At 46.7% G+C, this 20,128-nt stretch overlaps 1 protein-coding gene and 2 non-coding genes across 3 annotated transcripts in view; 1 reads left to right on the forward strand and 2 right to left on the reverse strand.

The window, feature by feature from the left end:
- The window catches only part of LOC146202995 (uncharacterized), an 85,801-nt gene extending 73,670 nt beyond the window's left edge, over nucleotides 1–12,131 (reverse strand). The window contains exon 1 of the mRNA XM_084602505.1: nucleotides 12,015–12,131. Within this exon, the coding sequence (XP_084458631.1) occupies nucleotides 12,015–12,131 (117 nt within the window). The remainder of the gene's footprint in view (nucleotides 1–12,014) is intronic.
- On the forward strand, nucleotides 4,389–4,551 carry LOC146202996 (U1 spliceosomal RNA). Its single transcript, XR_014704565.1, has one exon. It is a non-coding gene; the product is annotated as a U1 spliceosomal RNA (small nuclear RNA).
- LOC146202997 (U1 spliceosomal RNA) lies at nucleotides 10,516–10,675 on the reverse strand. Its single transcript, XR_014704630.1, has one exon. It is a non-coding gene; the product is annotated as a U1 spliceosomal RNA (small nuclear RNA).
- Nucleotides 12,132–20,128: the final 7,997 nt, after the last annotated feature.

The following is a 20,128-nucleotide window of genomic DNA, read 5'->3' on the forward strand; positions in this document are numbered from 1 at the left end:
ATCTGTCATTTATAGGAGGTCCCGATACAGTCGCTGACTCTGGGGCCTCCTTCTGTATGTATAAGCTGGAATGTACTGAGCGGATATAATAAAAGTGAATTGGAAACAATTGAATGAAAAACAAAATCTTCTAAAGATGATTGGGATACTTCCTAAGGCAAAATTTGCGCTTTTGAGAGTATACTGCCGCCTTTGGGTTGGTGTAGCATTCACAAACTCGTATTCTTTTATGATAGGCATGGCAAACAACCCTGCATGTACCAACTGTGGATGCGACGAGGCTATAGGCCACATTCTTTGATAGTGCCCGATATACAGTGAGGAAAGGCAGTGTCTGTGCCGTACGCTGGAGCATCTAGATGGACGCCCATTGAGTGAAATTAAGATTTTAGGTCCCTGGCCACGGCGATCCTCTGCGATGAAGGCCTCCCAGGCACTGCTTCGCTTTATGACAAGCACAGGCGCCTAATCGAAAGACTATGAGTTTGCTATGACATGGCTGTGACGTGATGTGATGTGGCGTGTCTGTTATGTGACTGTACTAACTTTAACTATCCCTCTCTCACAACCTTTATATCCACTCATCCCCTTCCCCCAGTGCAGGTTAGCAAATCGGTTGCTTTTACTGGTTAACATCCCTGCGTTTCCTCCTCATCATCCTCCTCCTCCTTGAGAGCATACTGAGGCAATGATTTGGTTTGGTTTGGTTGGTGGGGTTTAACGTCCCAAGGCAACTCAGGCTATGAGAGGCGCCGTAGTGGAGGACTCCGGAAATTTTCACCACCTGGGGTTCTTTAACGTGCACTGACATCGCACAGCACACAGGCGCCTTGCTTTTCGCCTCCATCGAAAAGCTGCCGCCGAGGCCGGGATTCGATCCCGCGTCCTTGGGAACAGTAGTCGAGCGCCGTAACCACTGCGCCACACCGGCGGGGTACTGAGGCAATGAATTTGAGAGATGCTCGTATGTACGTGTATATACATCACTCCCTTTCTCACGAGCAAAATACAATTGTTCAGAAGAAGACAAAAAAAAAAAAAAAAAGCCACGAACGAGCGGCGCAGAGCTCCTGGCTCTCTTTCTACCCTCGAGGAAGTTCACTTTGACTCCTCCCTCCCTTGACACGTGGAATAAGGTAAAGGCCAGCGACGACCCGGACATTCAATCCTGAGCCGTGGCATGGACCTGCGTCGCCCGACATCTTCATAGCCTCACACTCACATGCTGACCATCTTCCCAACCCCTACCTTTTCTTTCAATAATAGAGTTGTACTTCCTTCTTTCTTTGATTCGTGACTCTATCGTGGCTCGAGAGTCTCTTTCGCCCGGTGACACCGGCAACAGCTCAAACAGTGAGGCTGCTCTAACCGCCAATTGGTGGTCCAAAAATTGAAAAAAATGTTTCGGTATGTAAAGGCGATGTTAAAGGCGTTATCACGTCTACTCTTGAAGCGAAGCCTAAGCGCCGTTATAATTGTTTTCACTATTTCCCACTTCTGTGCACCAACTAGCCCAGATTTCAACTTTCCTCTAATCCTTCGGGACCTTATACGCGCACCATAAAAGGCACAACATAGCGCAGAAGGCATAGTGCTATCCTTTTTTTTTTTTGAGATCTACAACTTTTGCACTGACACTTCTTCTCTCAAGTCAATGATTAAAAATAGCTAATTGTAGTTACCAAACGACTGAAGAGAACGAAAAAAAATACTGGAGGTTAGCAAAGGCGACGGTGAACACCTCTTAATTTATTTTACTGTGCTAGGGCAAACCGTATTTTTTAAAACCTGGGTCCAAGTTAGCTGGGGCATCCGGTATATAGTGCCTATTAAACTGTTGCGCCTGCATGTTACGCATGATACGCCTTTTTAAGTCCTGCGAACACAGCGAGCTTCTTGCGCTCCTTCAGGTGTTCCGCTCCTCCTTCCACTGTCATCAACTTGTTTTGGGGCTCACTTCGACTGTAAATTGAGCTCCCTATTGACACCGGTGCCCATGCCTCTCTGCTCCAGCGTTATCGTGTTTCCACCACTGAATGTCTAGTTACTGAAGTACAGTTGGATAAAATGATTCAAAGCGGTGTTAACCAGTCTTCCAACTGCCCATGGGCCTCACCCGCAGTACTCGTGAAGACGATTGACGGCTCCATTCGAGTTAGCGTCAATTACTGCCGTATTAATAAGGTCACGAGAAAAGACGTCTACCCTCCACCCCACATTGATGACTGCTGTTCCGGACCTCGGACTGCTGTTACGCCTGCTTCAGTTCCCAAGCTCTTGGAAATAAAACCTCACCTTACACTCTTATATCTCACGCATACTTTTTAGCATGCATTCGTATGTGAAAGCCTGCCCGGTATAGATATATATCCCCGTTCAACCAAGCCGTACACGAACTTGGCCGCGTGATTTAGGGATAGCGTGTCTTACTCACAACGCAAAGCTTCCAGAAGGGATTAATTCAGATCTCAACCTCCCATACTAAAGGAGATGCCCGAGTTGGCAGCGATTGACAAATAGACCATGTCGTGTGATCACTTGAGGGCATGGCCATGCCACCTGCCATGCCACTTGCCATAGCCACGCCCGTGATTCGTCGCTTACAACGCCGACGCCAACACCGATGCGGACAACGTCGACGCCCGATTTTCGGAGAACAGGGCCTTTTACCGTATCGCAATAAACCCCGAATGTATGTACGGGTACGAAGAGTGCCTGAGGGGTCTGTCTGCCAAACGAATTCAGCTCTCCTTCGTGAGGGCCCTAGACTGACACTGCTGAGCGCAGTCATTAGTCGGGACGCCTGCGGCCCCGGCGACATTCCATGTTTGCTGAGCCAGTCTACGCTTAATTGATAGGAGGTGACGCTCAACTGCCCCTCCGGTGTTCGAGATGAAGTCTATGGCCAGAATGTTGCCGCATTGACGCGTCATATCATGCTTGCAACACTCCAACAAGTTGAATGTGTTGCTGGTAGGTAGTAAAACGGGGACGAACAGCTGTCTATTTGCTGCCTCTGTATGATAATTATGTTAATCTCTTGGAGGCTTTCAGTTTCAGGCATACTGCGATTTTAAAATGAATGATACTGCGATTGCTTCCGTGCATCCAGGCGGTGAAGCCACGCGTGGCTCTAAATACGTATAAAGATATCAGCAAAACGCGGTCTTTGCATCGCGTGAGCGCGCGGCTGCGTGCTCAAGTGCGTCGCCCGCGAAGCGGCCGGAACAAGAAGTTGCGGAGGTTTAACCCGGTTAAACCTAGCTATCCGCAATGTAAGCTCTGTTAAACATGGCTACACATCAGCCTAGCATTGACTTAATCGGACCGGCACGCAGCTCAGTCATGGCGAGAGTGAGCACAACAAAGCGCCGGCGAAGCGGATTTTAAACCCCACTAGTTACTTGGTCAGTGCACGTTGAAGAACCCAAGGTGGTCTAAGCTTCCGGAGCCCTCCACTATGGCGTCTTTTGGCTCAAAGTGAAACGCGCAAGTGAATGACCTTGAAAGTGGTCTAAATTTCTGAAGCCCTTCCCTACGCTGTCCTTCGGCTCAAAGTCAATCGCTCAAGTGAATGACCTTGAATCCAGGTGACGGAGATTTCTGGAGCCCTTCACTACCGTGTCTCTCGGAACGGCGTCTCTCGGATGATCTCGGGAGTCGCACTGAGAAGAAGTTAAAATTTGCAGAGCCCTCTACTACGGCGTCTCTCAGCTTAAGGTCCAATTTGCGGTTCCACGTGGGAGTTGCGAAGTGAAGAGTGGAGCTCGCGCTCCAATAAAGTGATGCAACCCTTCAATTATGTGGTGTTTCTGAAAAGAAAAAAAAAACAGTTTTGTTTAAATCTCCTAAACCTAGATATACAGAGCAGAAAGCTCTGCTTAATGATCGGACGCGGCCTGACGCCGTCGCCGAAGGGTTGCCGCACTCAGCCCGGCACGCGCCCATTCAGGGCGAAACTGGGGAACCCGCCGGCAAAGTAATGTTGCTATTATACTCTCTCTTTGCTATGTGGTATTACAGGGACGGAGCCGGGCGAGCGAGCGCAGCTGCGCCTTAATTTGGTAGGCGTGCGAAGAAGTAGAAGAAGAAGCAGGTGTGCGAGGAAGAAGATGAAGCGAGCGCAAACGGCCTCGCGCGCCGCAACTGCAGCCAGAGTCAAACGCTCGCCAAACTTGACCTTTTGATACGATTTTCAATCTAAATTTCTTTTTTCACGCACAGTAAATTTTCAAACGTGCGCATCCTATGACAGCCGCTTGTGTACGTCTCGTTTCCACAAAACAACTACACATAGACAGTAATATCATTTTGAAAGGAAGTTCTCCCCACCAGTGAAACATTGACCGGTGCCGTAGGCCAGGTCTCAGCGGGCATCGGCTGGAAGCATACTTACATCGTGCTGGAACTTCGGCGATCATAAAGGCCGAGTTCCCGGGTGGAGGCCGTCCATTGCACTGCGGTCGGCTGATACTCGCCACTTCCCTGAATTGGAGAGGTTGGAGCACATAATTTTTGGTAGTTGGGGTACGGCGTACGCGCCAACCCCTACTATACGAATCAAAAGAAAGAACTGAGTTTACCCACACTCATAGCCGTGATGATTTTCATTCGTCTCCGGAGCACTCCACTGCGCGTGTTCTTATGCGTTAGAATTACAGGTCGGACGCGTATACGGACAAAATCTTGGCGTCGGTGTGTAGGTGCACAGCGAGAATCATCCAAATGTCTTACTGGGTAGCGTAAGGTGCTCGTTCGGCTGAAAGCCTTTCGCTGCCGCCGTCTTCTTGCGGTGGTCGAAAAGAATCCTGATTTGCTGCCAGAGTCGTATGGCATCAAAACCACATGACCTCAGTGGGAATTTCAAACACACCATATTCAAATAATGCTAACGGACTGATGAAGGGTTCGAATGAGGCCAGAATTCACGACGAGGCTCCTCTAACGAGGGTAGTTGAGGAAATATAAGTAATTCAATAGAAGAAAAAAATTCCCCATTGAGGTCCCAGCCTAGGTCGCCTGCATGCCACGGGGAAACAAAGCGCGGAGGTCATGAAGGGTAATTGGTATCATGCATGTTAGGGGCATCTAGGGAACGTGTCGTGATATACATATAACTTAATTGTGTTTAGGTTGGGTACGGATGCTACAAGAATAATAATTTTAAGAAATTACATAATTAAAACAAGCAATTCTAAGGACGATTACGATGCTCTCTAATGCGTAATTTGAGCGCAGCTATTTAGGTGTCTTTGCGAGATATTGACTCAAAGAATTTTAGAGATGCTTGTTTGTGTGTATGAGCAGTTACAAACCATTCCTTTTTTTTTTTTTTTCGAAGAAGAAGAGGAGCCATGAGTTAATGGCGCAGAGCTCGTGGGTCTTGTTCTGAGAAATTATCTTTGGCTCGTGGCGCTCTTTCACTCGGTTACATCGGCAACGGCACAGCGGCGAAGGGACTCAGCCGCCGAACTGCGCTCTAAAAATTGAAAAAAAGAAAAGAAAATTACTGATTGAAAAGGCGACGTGAATGTCGTCATCGCGTCTACTGTTAATGCAAAGCTTAAGCGTCCACCCCTTTATTATTTTTTTTACTAGTGCTCATCTTTAAAGATATGTGCTCTCTTGCAATCCTTTCCGACTTTCATGCATACAATACCAGGCACAACATAGTGCAGAAGGTGAAAACTGTGCGCTTACTTGTCACGATACTTTGCGGTGACAACGGCAGCCTCCTTCGATGCCGCCTACCCAATGCTTCCACGCAGATAAAGTCGCTCGAACCCTGAAAGTGCCGCAGTTGTTTCTCTTTGCTGCCGCGATGCTTATTGCATGTTACAACCACACTACTCGCTCAAGTAGCCTGCCCACCATGGTGCTTCCGCGACGGCTGAACGGCTTGTTTTATGAAGTATTTTATTGTAACGACATTAACTCGGATGTTCAAAGCTAGCAAAATCATCTAACGGCTTGTTTTATGAAGTATATTATTGTAACGGCATTAACCCGGATGTTCAAAGCTAGCAAAATCGTCTAACGGCTTGTTTTATGAAGTATTTTGTTGTAACAGCTTAAAACCGGAAGTTCAGAGTGTCACCGAGTATCGAGGCAGATAGTGCGCTTTTCTTTCCCCCAAAACAAGCCAGCTAAATTATTTTGGCGTGATTTAGATTATAGGGTTTAATGCCCCAAAGCGTCCCAGGCTATGGGAGACGTCGTAGGGGAGGGCTCCGTAAATTTCGACCACCTGTTATTCTTTAACGTGCACTGACATTGCACATCACACGAGCGCGTCGCAAACTCGGCGTTAATTGAAAATTGGTGTATATAGGAAAGGAAAGGCGCTGTATCTTTCACACTTCTCGCTGGCCACCTGAGCCGCACCATATAGGAAGGGAAGAAGCTGGGAGATAAAGCAAGAAAGAGATACCGTAGTGGAGGGCTGCGGAATTATTTCTACCGCCTAAAGATTTTTACGTGCAACGACATCGCTGTGGTGGTTTCTTAACGCTAAACAGCCAAGCAAAACCATGCCAAAAAGTGCGTCCTTCCAAACGACTATTAACTATGGTTAAGTAGAGTTAAACCCCGACTAATTTTCTATTCAATGTGGTTCAATGTGCTTGAAACACGCACCACATGGTATATCTGGGGCTGCAAAGGAAGCTGAAGTGTTGTGCATTCGGGTGAAGCAAAAGAAAAGAATATTGCAATGCGCTGGTTGTGAGCGCACGAAGGCTTGTCTGGGTGCATAGCATTTGAGGTGACAAATTTTTGACCAGAAAGCTCACTGGGCTATATGATGTAAGTGCCGTGAAAACATTTTGCTTGTGACATAGGCCGGAATTTTTGTCGCCTGATGTCACTAAAGAGTCCCCATAAAACTGCCACGGTTCTTTCGACGTTTTTGTGGTAACAGCTAGGTTCTCTGATACGGTTGTTCCTTGAAGTTTCTCTGCTCGTTTTTGATATTGCCTGCTGAAACTCTGAAAAAAGTCTACACACTATGATAACGTTTCCTGGTGTGGTTTACTTCCTTTGAATCAGTATGCCAGCACAGTATAAATGTGCTCTAGGAAGCGTGGTGCTTTTAAATACCAGTTATGTCAAATTATTATACATCACAGGAATACCATCTATCCTCAAAGAGTATGGGGCAGCCCCCGTCAATGTTCTTGCTTATTGGCATGACCGGTTTGCTATTACCGATTAATTCGCTTTCACGCTGGTCGAAAAGAAAGCTGAAGCGGGTTGCATTTCCTACATCATTTTCTCTTACGCATCACTTAAAAACAAACGGAATCTGTGATTATATATCGGAGGTCTTATATTATGCCGTTACCCTAACAGCTGTATCGCGCATGAACGTCTAAGTGAGCCGATTATAAATATACTGACAAAATTATTGACCATAAATTGTGCGCCTGAGCTGTCAGTTTATTCCATCTTGCTTTTGATTTTTCTGTGGCCCCAAACAGCGCCAATCACTGAAAATAAATGAAGTCCAGCAAATTGTGCAAATTGTTAGGTTTTCACCGAGCTGACTGCATATGCTGGTCTTACAATTACTTTTTGAACCCGCTTGATTGGTGAACACGCTGCACGTTGTCTATTAGAACAGTATGAAATAATGACATGAAAAACGGCGAATAGGCAGTGCTTGCTGTAAATCTTCACATTCGCAAGCCTCGCTTCCACGCTTATCATTTCGAAACCAGGTTTTGACGATTTCAGTTGGGCAAGTAGCGTGCAGATTGAACCAAACGGTATCATTGTGGAGCAAGCAGCGGTGTTCATATCGACTTTATTTGAAAAAGCGAATACTGCATAATTGATGAAAATATGGTAAGCAACTGATTTTATTCAGGCGGGCGCATGCAGAAGTTGTTTTGCGTTCGATATTCTAATTTACACGGACAAACCTGCCTACGCAGATCGATTCGCCGTCTATGTTCAATGAACGTTAGTTACATAATGTGCGAGCTCGGTGACTTTGAGAATAGCAGGCGGCTTCAGAACTTGGTGTGGTAGCTCGCAACTGATTTTTATAGGTTCCGAACATATACGGATTTAAGGGGAAATAAACAGTGAGGGCGGAAGGGGGGGGGGTGCTATGAGGGGGATGGGTAGGTGGGGGTGGGGCCCATATATACCATGCCTGCCGCCTAATGTGCATCATCGAGGGGCTTTAGCTCGTGTGGCCTCGACCCGTTGGGACCGCCATCTTGTTGGGCGCCACAGTTGCCTGCATAGGAGCGCCGTGCAATTGACATCGCATAAATATAGCTTTATATTTTAGAACCCAAATTTGCTACTCGTTGCTTCTCATGGCAGCAACGCAAGCGCGCCACATCTCGGTACGAGATGGTGACGAGATCTACATATAAGCAATGAGCTCTATGACCGGGCAATGAGGTACGGTTCGCTTAAGCTGCCTGCTTGTCGCATCGCCCGGTCTTCGAGGCCATTCATGAGCAATAAGAACGCCGCCATTCGTCTGAACCGCGTAGAAACCTTCCGTCCCACGCAGACCGATGCCGGTAGCATATATGGTGCGCGGCGATGGAATGGGCCTTTGGAAACGTGCAACATTAGCACGCCGTAAACACAGCGAGCCGAAGTGTTTGGCTCGGCACTCTGCACTTATGTGGGAATAGTGAAAATTGGCTGTGAAAAAAAAAAAAAAAAAAGAAAGAAAGAAAGAAAGAAAGAAAGAAAGAAAGAAAGAAAGAAAGAAAGGCGCTTTCTTTCTTTCTGTTTAGTAATGCCTGCACCTCGGCGACCTTGTGAACTGAATGGAAAGATTTGGTTTCACAGCGGAAAAAACTCCCGGTGAGTAAAAAAATTGAACATCCGGTAACCAACTGGACAGTGTCAAAAGTCAATTTCTGATTTGTACTACTGCAGATGTCACCTCGCCGAACCGTCGAAGGTGCTTAGAACATTTGAACGCTAATTTCGTTCTTTCAGAACTTGTAAAGCATCACTCAGAGAATGAATGGACCTCTATACCGCACGCAATTTTTTTAACGTTCTTAGATCTATTTCATTTCACTTGTAATGCCTTTACATTTTATCGCACTTCCCTTGCATAATAGCGCGCGTATTGCACGGAGAAGAAGGCGAATTTTATAAAAGAAAAGGCGTTCTAGCGGCCACTGAAACAGCATAAAAATAACATTTAGAATAAGACAAGCGCAGTAATTGTCTCGCTCCATAGTGGGCCCCTTAACCATGCTTCGAGGGAAAGGACAGAACGTGTTAAAAAAAAAAAAAAAAGGCGATTGCTCCAGCCCGCTCTGCTCCGCCAAGATCTCGCGGCGAAGGAAGACGTGCGCGTTATTCAAATAATAAAAGTGGTTGGTGACTCTTCAAGGCTCGAGTGCAGATGCCGTTGTCCAAGAGAGGCCCTGGAACGCGGTGCGCATTGCTGCAACGCATTTCACGCGGACATCCCCTCTCGATGACGCGAACGACAGTTAATTTTGTTTACAAGCACATTCTCTTGAAATCAAAGAACTTAAAAGGAACTTTAAACATTTGCTGTGACTTCTATTAAAAAATTGTTATTTGTGCTGCAAAAAAATAATTGCGAACTATAGGTATTTCAAACATTCACTAGAAAATTTAGGTTCAAAAATAATCTACAAAATAAATTTTGACTCATAGGTATAAATTCGATACCCTTGCAAGGTGATCCTTGTTTGACAGGGAAATTAAAACTGTGAAAAATAACTTTAAAGATTTGTCCAGCTGTGCGTTTTCTTTGACAAGATTTTTTATTTTTACTCGGAAGTCCTTGACACTTAAGAAGGAAATTATTTTTTTAGTGCGGTGCGGTTCAGTGAACTTCGCAGCGATTTCCCTCCTACTTTAGTTTCTGAGGCGGAAGGAGTGATTCCATCTCATCGTACTTTTTCTAAAACGTCATTGCGAGATGCTTGGAAACATCGTTGTGTGACGTCATAATTGGCAATGTCCCAAGAGTACAGACAGACGGCGAACAAGCGGGAGTTCAGCAGGAGTTTCCCCAGCAACTGAAATTAGGGGAGTGTCAGAAGGGTGGTAGAGGAGCTATCTTTCTTTGATATGTTGCACAGGACTAGCAGCCTTCTCTGACACATACGAGAAAGATTTCGAACTATTGCTTCGCTTTACACAAGGGCAAGAGTCGTATTTATGAACAGAAAAAAATGAAAAACCAGAAACAGGGACTGCATGAAATGTGCAGAGAGGGCGGTCGTCGTATTCGCCATACTTTCTTTCATCTGGAAGTCTTCGTTTCTTACACCACAAGCCAGCTAAGAATGATGTATTCGTTCGCGCACATGGCAGCCTTCCGGAACTATTAAACAAAATTCCCCGTAGTGTGTGAAAAAAAAAATGTTCATTAGAAATCAAGGAAGTGCTTACAGAAAAAAAAATAAAAAAAAAATAAAACAAGAGGATGTGTCCTTTTTATTTTCTGTTCGTCTAGGGGAGTTTACTCAAATCTTCCTTTTGATTTCTACAGTGCAGGGGTTGGCGCATACGCCCAACCCTAACTATTGAAAATTGCATGCTCCAATCGCTCCAGTTGGGAGAGGTGGCGAGTATCAGCCGACCGCAGTGCAATGCACGGCCTCCCGGGAACTCGGCTATCGTGATCAGCGAAGTCCCAACATCAGGTAAGTACCAGCACCCATAAAAAATTATGGTTTCATTTGGTGCCCGCAGAGACCCGGCAAGGCGTCCGTCAATGTTCCATCAATGGGGATAACTTCCTTTGGAAAAAATTATTCCTGACAACCTGCAGCTTTGTGATATTCCTAGAAACGAGACGTACGCAAGTGGCAGACATAGGATGTGCATGTCTGAAAATCGACTATGTGCGAATTCAGAAATTTAGATGGGAAAACTCTGCTACTCGATGTTTCCAGAGATGAAGTTTAGCGAGTGTTTGACCTTGACCGCAGGTGCGGAGCGCGAAGCCTGCGGCGCTCTCTTTGTCTTCTTCCCCACCTGTCAAACTTGCTACAGAGAGACGCGGCTGCGTGCGCTCGTCCGGCTACGCCGCTGTGATAGTACGTGACAAGGAGGTGTAACAGTTACTTCGCTTCGTGTTCACCGGCTCCGTCGCTGTAATACCATGTGACCAGGACATGAAATAATAACAGTTGTTTCGCCGGCGATTTCTGCTCCAGTTTCGCCTTGCATCAGGCGCGTGCCGGACAGAGAGCGTCAACTCCTTGGCGGCGTCGTCAGGTCATCTTGCAAAGCTTTCCGCTCTGTATATCTAGGTTTGGAAGAGCTAAAACATCACCAATTTTCCAGATAAACCACATAAATGAAGGGCCGTTTCACGTTATTAAGAGTGGCAGCTCTATTCTTCGCGCTGCAACTCCCAAGGTCATGTGGCGCCGCAAATTGGACCCTGAGTCAAGAGGCTCCGTCTCTGCAAATTTCGACTTCTTCGCAATACAACTCCTAAGGTCATTTACTTGCACGTTTGACCATGAACCGAGAGACACCGTAGTGCAGGGTTCAAGGTCATTTCCTTGCGCGTTTTACCTAGAGCCGAGAGACACCGCAGTAGAGGGCTCCGGAAATGTCGACCATCTGGGGTTCCTTAACGTGCACTGACCACGGACTAGGCGGGGATGAAGGGGGGGGGGGTGAGGGGGGTTAAAAACTGCTTCACCGGCGCTTGGCTGCTCAGCCTCGCTGTGTACTGAGGTGCGTGCCAGTTCAAGTGCGTCAACGCTTCGGCGCAGGCGTCAGCCTCATGTGTAGCCATGCTTAACAGAGTTTACTTCTAGGTCAACTAGGCTTGTCTGGGATAAACCTGGGCATTTTAGAGCTCTTATGCACCTGCTCGACGATTGATCCGCGTCGCCGTTGCTGCCACTGCCGGTGTAACCGAGAAGAGGGTCACAAGCCAAAGAGAACTTTTCAGAAGAGAAAGAAGAGCCGTGAGCTCTCTTTGGTTCATAAGAAGAATAAGAAGGGTTTGGTAACTGCACTCACATACATACAAGCATCTCAATATACGACGGTTCCTGGTGTTCGGGTGGCGCTTCCGCGGGTGACAGCGTGTGCACGCTGGTTCCCAGGAAGGGACTCGTGGGCAGAGGTCCATACTGGTACGACATTGTATGAGATTGTGGCGCAAGGTGTGAGAATTCTTGCCGCGTACGGAGATGCTAGACCCGACTTTAGTGGGTGAGCTGGAGATGATGACTGCTGCTATGGCTGTTTCCTCTGCTTCCGAGGTGGTGATGGTGATGGATACAGTCGCAACCTTATCTAGCGCAATTGGTCGATTGTCCTGATGCTGATAGCTTTCAGGTCGGGGCAATATATTGGACATCCCGGGCTTTTTAAACGAGCACTGAAATTGCGCAACACAGAGTCACAGCAGCGAGCGTGTATGCGAGAGGCTAGAGCCAAAGCCCCAAACGTGCCGCGGATCAAGCGAACGACGCCGGCTCTCATAACGCTGCCTGCAAACTTGCTTCGCGACAGTGTCCTGAAATCCGTGCCCAGATATTTCTCAAATCTCACAAGCACCCATTGTAACCGTCCCATTGCATTAAGACAATCATCGTATAGTCATACGGCGCATTATCACTGCGTTAATAGTTTCGCAAACCTAGCGTTGACCTTATGAACCTATAAGTATAAGCGAACATATATAGCTTTTAGAGTCCGTACCTGAGATTTGATACGCAATTTGTGACAAATAAACAAATAATGCATATAATTTATGCGCTGGGCTCTCACAGAATGTTTGAGGTGAACTATCTATCCGCACAGAATGTTTGCAAACTTTCTGTTAGGGTTCGTTTCTTGAATCATCAAAACATGGTAATTATTTCCAGCCTGTCCGCGTTGGTAGTTCTATGCTTAATCCTTTTTATATAGGACAGGTTGTTTTGCTTGGTGTTTTCCGGGATGCTTCTCGCTTGTTAGTTTGGTGGTTACTTGAAAGTTATCTTAGTTTTTTCACTACCTCAGGTTTTCAAGCCGTCAGCATGGAAGCAAATTTGACGTTGAAAAACTTGGAAGGTCAAAAAATTCCTCAACCGCGCCATAAAGGAAGGTGGAAGTGAAAGCGGAAGGAGAGAAAGGGGGTGCCGTAGTGGAGGGTAGTTTCGACCACTTGGGGATCTTTAACGTGCAGTGACATCGCACAGCCCACGGACGCCTATTCGTTCCGCCTTCACCGAAACGCAGCGGCGTTCTTCGGTACTTTAGGTTTTCGAAAAAGGAAGGCGCATATACTTCGGGTGGACACCATGGAATCATGGACACCCACATTAAACCAGGTCAAGGTCACTTGAAGGTTAAATTTAATGCCACGCGAAGGCCGGATCTACCTAGCGTAGTGAACATCTAGCTTCAATTGTAAATTAGTTTATAAGAAAGCAAATGCCCAGTGTCTGTCTCACTTGAAGGTGAAAACCGACGTCACGCTGATGGCTCGAAAAGCTGGTCAAGGTCAAAGGTTAGGGGAGCATAGTATAGAAAACTGACACTAGCAATGTTTAATGCTGGAACCGTAGCTAGTGAGGCTAGTTTAGCTGTGCTGTTAGAGGAACTAGAAGGTATGCAGTGTGATGCCATAGGGGTTAGTAAGGTGAGGAGGCCAAGTGAGGCATATACTTTACTGAAGGGCGGGCATACACTCTGCTATCGAGGTTTACAGGAGAGACGAGAACTAGGAGTAGGTTTCCTAATCAATAAGGATATAGCTGGTAATATAGATGAATCTTATAGCATTAATGAGGGGGTAGCCGGCATCGCAATTAATCTAAATAAGTGGTATAAGCTGGGGGCTGTACAAGCATAACACTCTACATGTAGTCATGATGACCAAGCAGTAGAGAGCTTCTATGAAGACAGAACCAGCAATGGGGAAAGTAAAAGCACACTATAATGTACTGATGGGCGACTTCAATGCTAAGGTAGGTACAAAGCAGGCAGAAGACCAGGCAACGGGTGACTGGCATTGGTTCTAGGAATAGCAGGAGGGAGTTACTATTTGAGTTTGCAGAGCGCAATAATTTAAGAATCATGAACACCTTCTTCAGCAAACGGAAGAAACGAAAGTGGACATGGAAAAGCTCTAACGGGGAGATTAAAAATGAAAATGAAATTGATTTCATACTGTGTTCTAACGGCGGCCTTTTGCGAGATATAGAGGTAATCGGAAAGGTGCGATGCAGTGACCATAGGATGATAAGGTCTTGAATTAACCTGGATTTGAAGAGGGAGCGGAACAGATTAGTGAGGAAGAAGTCTGAATTAGTGGTAAGGAGAAAGGTAGAAGAATTCAGGCTCTCGCTGCAGAATAGATACTCAGTGCTAACCGAGGAAGCCGACCTTAGCCTACAAGCAATAAACAATAATTTCAGAGATATCATTATTGACTGCGTAGCAGAAGTGGGCGGTAGAATTGTTAGAGAGGATACCTTTTTTTTTTTTACCTTTTATTATTCCTCTCAGAATATGACGAAAAAAAAATGTAAAAGAAAGAGAGAGGGAGCCCGGACCAGCAAAGCTTTGCCAGGCTTAATCCAATTTAAGATAAAAGAAAAGGAGCTAAACCCCCCCCCCCAAAAAAAAAAAAAAAATAAACAATAATTTAAATGAAAAAAATAACATGGACATAAAAATGTTAAAAATGTACATTAAATATACAAAAGGAAACAAAGATCACAACTGCCTAGTTACAATAGATAGATATATGAAATGGAAAAAGGATAAAGAAAGAAAGAAAAAGCGAAAGAAAAGCACAAAAAGATAAAGAAGTCCAGGAAAGAAGGAAGCAGAGAAGGAAATGTCCGTGGGTAGCCAGAAACTGCAAAAGAAGAGAGAACAGAAATATAAAAATTGTGCATTAAGGATTAGCCAATTCGCAAAAAATATAACTTTAAAGTGAATATGCGAAACACACTTCAGCCTAGAAAAAAATAAATATATGTATATAAAGCGGTTATCAAAGTCTGCAATGAAATGAGAAAAAATAGTATTGAAAAACGTCGCGCATACGAAACTAATGGAGGCACAAAGAAACACTAAACATCACGCATAAAACCCTTGACAGCTTGAGAAGACGTCCATTACTATGAAATTATAGAATAACATTCTGTCCGAATCGGTTGGGAGAAAGCTGTACATTACGTACACCGTACCGAGAGGATACCGGTAAACTCTAAGGAGACGAAAAATTTGATTAAGGAACGCCAAAGTATGAAAGCCTCCAACCCATCAGACCGGATAAAACTGGCAGACATATCAAAGTTAATCAATAAGGGCAAGGTAGCCGACATAAGGAAGTGTAAACGATAAGACGGAACATGTGGTAAACAAGGAGATTTGTCACTGCCGTTGACAACTAAGAAAAAGGAATTCCTCATCTGTGTGGCAGAGTATAATAAGGATCCCAAGCGGGACCCAACCAACGTTCATCACAAATGTAGAACAACGATACGACTTAGAACCGACATCATTTCAACCAAGCACGACCAATCAAGTGGGGAGCCAGTTTAGACCTTGTCCTTCAACGAAACCCAGTTACGTCGAGCCATAGCATGTTCCAAGTAACCACCAAGACGCACTACTATACGGGCCATCGGAGTGTTTTCGTAGGAATCAATAAAGATGAAACCACATGAAAACATTGGAATCAATAAAGGTGAAACCGAGTGAAACCATGTCTCACAATGTGTTTAATCCAGGCTTGGCACTGAGCGTAGCCATACACACGAAGCTTCCGCTTCCCTCCAGGGTTAACCGAAGTTAAACCACCAGCAATTTTTTTTTTTTTTTTACTTTCTCTTAGTGGGACTTCTAATATTTGTGACCGCCCTTATTTATGAGGTTTCTGCCCGCCGTGTTGGGGCGGTGGTTATGTCAGTGTTTATGCTTTGGAGAAGTGCATGATGTGACATATTTCGGTACGGAATGGCGGCCCCTTGTGGTGGCGAGCATGTTCTCCTTTCTGACACTTGGTTGCCTGAACACGTTCTGTTTTTGCATTTATCCTTATACTGCTTCCGAAATTGAGTGTAAATAGTTAGTCTACATATAATATTTCACTATATTAAATACCAGGCTTTAAAGAATTGGCGGTGGCCAAATGGTCTGAGCCGCTGGTTGCGACGTTATCCCGCCCAGGACTTCGAGGTAAGAATCCCTACTCATCCCCCCCCCCCTCTCTTTTTTTTTTTAATCTACCAAACCGACATAGCATTTCGAATAGCTTCAACGTCAGCCTCGGCTCTCACCTTTCCGGCGGTGTCGGGTCGATATTCACTTCAGTTTGCCGAGGCTGCTGGAAGAACACAAGTAGGCATACTAAGCGCGCCCTCAGAAACGGTCATTGTTCGTCCTCTTTTAATGTACCTCCGAATATAATGCTTCGGCCAGTAGTATATGCGTTTCTAATCGGGAACTTCGTGTTTTGTGCGGCTGCATCGTAAGCAGTTCTTCGGCGTTTCAACGGAAGTTGGTATAACGCTCAGTAATCCATCCCGTGACCTCGGAAGAACCAAGCTTTCAGAAAGCCGGAACAGCACTTACGCGTCATTCAGCGCGGTTTCCGTCCTTATACTCCGTCATCTCAAACTTGTTTCTTTTCTTTTAGCTTGCTTCACGCTGTATGCAGCGTACGCTCCTTAATTATTGTTGTCGCTATTTTTAACGACTGGAAATGACGCTGACGTTCCCTTCCGCGAGAATTCTCGTTGGCGTTAGCGAGTCAGTGTGGAAGACTGACATCGCAGGGTGCGAGGCGACTCTGGCGGCGTTCGAAATTAAAGCTGGGAAAAAAAAAAAAAAAGAAAAATGGCGCTCATCGTACACACCAATGTCCGGCAGGGTTCGCCGGAGCCCGTTCCCAGCGCATGAGCGCCGCCGTGTGCGTACAGCGGCAATTACGGCGCGGCATGGCACACACGCAGCGACAGCGAGCTGCAGCCGTTTATGGCGTGCATGCTCGGCGTCAACAAGAAGGAGCCTTGCGCGAACGGGCTGAGAAGGAAGGCACGAGATGTGATGGTGAGCAACAAACGGCGTGTAAAATGGGGAATTCGCCTTTACGGGGCCAATTAAATGTCAAGCCAACGACGGCAAGTGTCCCTCTCTATGTTCTGTGGGACACTAAAAAAGCAGCCGCAGATCCCTATGCGTGAGCAAACGGAGTGCAGGACGCACCTTTCCCCCGAGAAGAGCACTTTCAGTGGCGCTTTGTTACCTTTCGCATAGTAGAGAGAGAAGAAAATGGAGAACGGATGGGAGAGAAAGCGGTTATTTTTTTTGCGTCCTCGAAAGAAATAGTCGCGCAATATTTGCGAGAGATTGAACTGCGCGGCTTTCCGTTTGCATGCAGGACCAGCGCCCCTTTTATGTCCAACATTACCTTGTGGATTTGGTCCGTGGCTTTTGTCTACTGGTTGTGATGTGCGGCTTTGAGACACACGTGGTGCAGGGTCTGCTTACGATGAAGTCAATGTGTACACTGTACATTCGGATAGTTGCGCCACCTATCTGCAAGCCCGCAAAGCATAGACGGGCTGCATCTGCCTTGTCTCCTCTCCCGTTCTTGAGCGCTTTGGCAATGCGCTTATGTTTTGGTAACGCAAGTCGCAGGTGGTATTTATTAGTGGCGAATTTACGTTCACACATCCCTTCTGTGACGTAAAGGAACATATTGCTGCGTTGTCGACCGCTACAAAGATTTTAAAGCTCGATCTCCAAGAACGCACTCTTGTCCCGCGCCTTCACTGGTAAACAGCGACAGAGGAGGATTGCGTCAATTGAACGAGTCAAATAAAATGTTCGAATCGTCTCAGAATCATACTGAGGCAACTGTGCAAACTATAAGAGGCCTTATATGAACATTTCGATACAAAGGGTCTGAGCTTCAGATGCGTACCAAAATTGTGCTTCAGTAGTTTGTTCTGCGCGCACAGAAGTTAAGTCAGGCTGTCGTGGAAAAACAATGGGGCGCGTATGGGAAATTTGATAGCAGAAAACAGGGAACCTGTCGTTAGGCTAAACACGTGAAAAGATTACATTAAAACTCCTTTCCAGAAAATGCACAAAATTTCTTAGTGTGAAATAACGTCACCACTGCGCAGCCGATGACCGACGGCAATGCAGAATATGGAAGCCCACAGCAAGCATTTACGACCATGGAATATTCCATCACCGTGGATGGTGTAAGTTGGTTCGCAGCTTTTGATGACGCGCTCACTACTGAACACTCCCCAATGCGTTCGTTTGTGACAGGCAACTGGCCTTTCTGCCAAACAACTTTGCAATCTCTGATCACTCCAGAAACTTCATGCTGACACTTCGCACACTATAAGGTACACCGCTCGAGCCGCATTCAGCGAAACCGTGCATCATGATATCGAACAAAACGGGATGTTGAAGAAACTAAAGGATTTATTTCAGCAACGTTAAACAACAACAACAAAAAGAAAAAGAAAAAAAAAGGCGGGTAACTTTAAGGCACAATTTCTTTCACGTCGCAGTTTTTGAGTATACACAAGGTACTCGATGATGAGCTGGCCCATGCTATTGTTCTATTCGGATAATTTCCCCTTCCGGAGGTTTTCAGAATATAGACTTTCTCAATTTGGCCGAAATTGGCCAGTTCTCGAGTTTCTGCAGGGAAAAAGGGCCTGAAAAATGAATTTTGGGGTCTAAACGAAAGAACTAAAGGTTACAGCATGGAACATCGCGGATGGTATAGTGCGGGCAGAATATAGGGTGTATCCCTCCTCGGCCCATAGCTTCACAGTCCTTCACACACACTCCAACAACTTCGCAGCCCGTTCTTCAGCCAGCAATCGACTCTACCGACAGGACGGAACTTGTTAGCGGTGACGAAACTTGGGAAGAGTTATGTATCGATACCATGGGAGGAATGAGAATTCGTTCAGCGGTAGTGGAAGAATGCGCAACACACACACACACATAACAAAAATAATAAATTGGGGGGGGGGGGGGGGGCGTGACGAACTCGAAACCACTTAACCGCGACATCTACCGTCGACTCATCTCCCCCTCTAGTGAGTTCTGCGAGCGCGACGGAGTTGCATCATCGCACACTGACCCCTCATTTTAAGGCTGGCGTCGCAGTTTAGAACATCACAGCAATACAGTACAGCCGCGACAAGAACAGCCCTTGGGCATTGTTGCGCGAAGTCAATACTGCTGACAGACATAAACAAGACAGAAGAAGCCGCGCATGGCTGCAGCTTCCCCCCCCCCCCCCCCCTCTGCGTTGCGCGTACCTCTGGTGCCGCGCAACTTAAGGGTCGCAGGGCAGCAGCGGCCGCCGCGCGGTTTTTCAATCGGCTTTCCGCAGCAGGGCCACACAAGTGACGCCCCTCGTGCGATGAGAAATGGCCGTCACGTGAGGATGACAGTCGCCGCGGCCGACCGACGGACCCCCGTTGAAACCGATTTAGCAAGAAGCTGCGCGAACACACACGCACGCGCGCAGAAGCGCAGTCCGTCAAAGAGCAGCGTCGGAGGAGGAAGACGGCGACCGCGAACGCGGCTCCGCCCGAGGCCGGCGCGCCATTAGGGAGGGACCAGAAACCTGAGGGCGACGGCTGCTCGTGAAAAAGATCATGATGGGCCGCCAAACGCTACCGCTTCCGTTTTGCGCAAGCGGCGACGCGCACTTCTCCCTGAGCTGCATCGGCAGCGGGTCATTGGGTCCACAGCGCTGCGGTCCCCCTTCCACACACCGCGCGGCACGCCTGTTCCGGCTCCGACATGCGCGCCATGCACCCCCGTGTAGCAGGCGATGATGGACTGTCGGTAGATTGCGCGCCCGACTTATTTGGACGCTTGTCTCAAATTTGTGGTGATGTTCATCTGCTCAGATTCGGCAGCGATACGTTTTGGGCGGTGCAACGCACATTATATAGCGAGAATCACTCACTGCCATCATTAACCAGAGAAACGCTTAGGTCGCAGCTTTACACGATTCCTTCCTAAAGCGTCCCAGAAACAGTCGAGTGAGCCATACCGATGCCGTGAGCAATAAATCTCAGTCAAGTCTTTATACCCCGAAAGGGCACAAATATTACGGATTGTAATTACATACGTCAATAGAAATCAA

This window comes from Amblyomma maculatum, chromosome 1 (assembly GCF_055883805.1).
Source record: "Amblyomma maculatum isolate TAMU_Amacu chromosome 1, ASM5588380v1, whole genome shotgun sequence".
NCBI classification, from domain to species: domain Eukaryota; kingdom Metazoa; phylum Arthropoda; class Arachnida; order Ixodida; family Ixodidae; genus Amblyomma; species Amblyomma maculatum.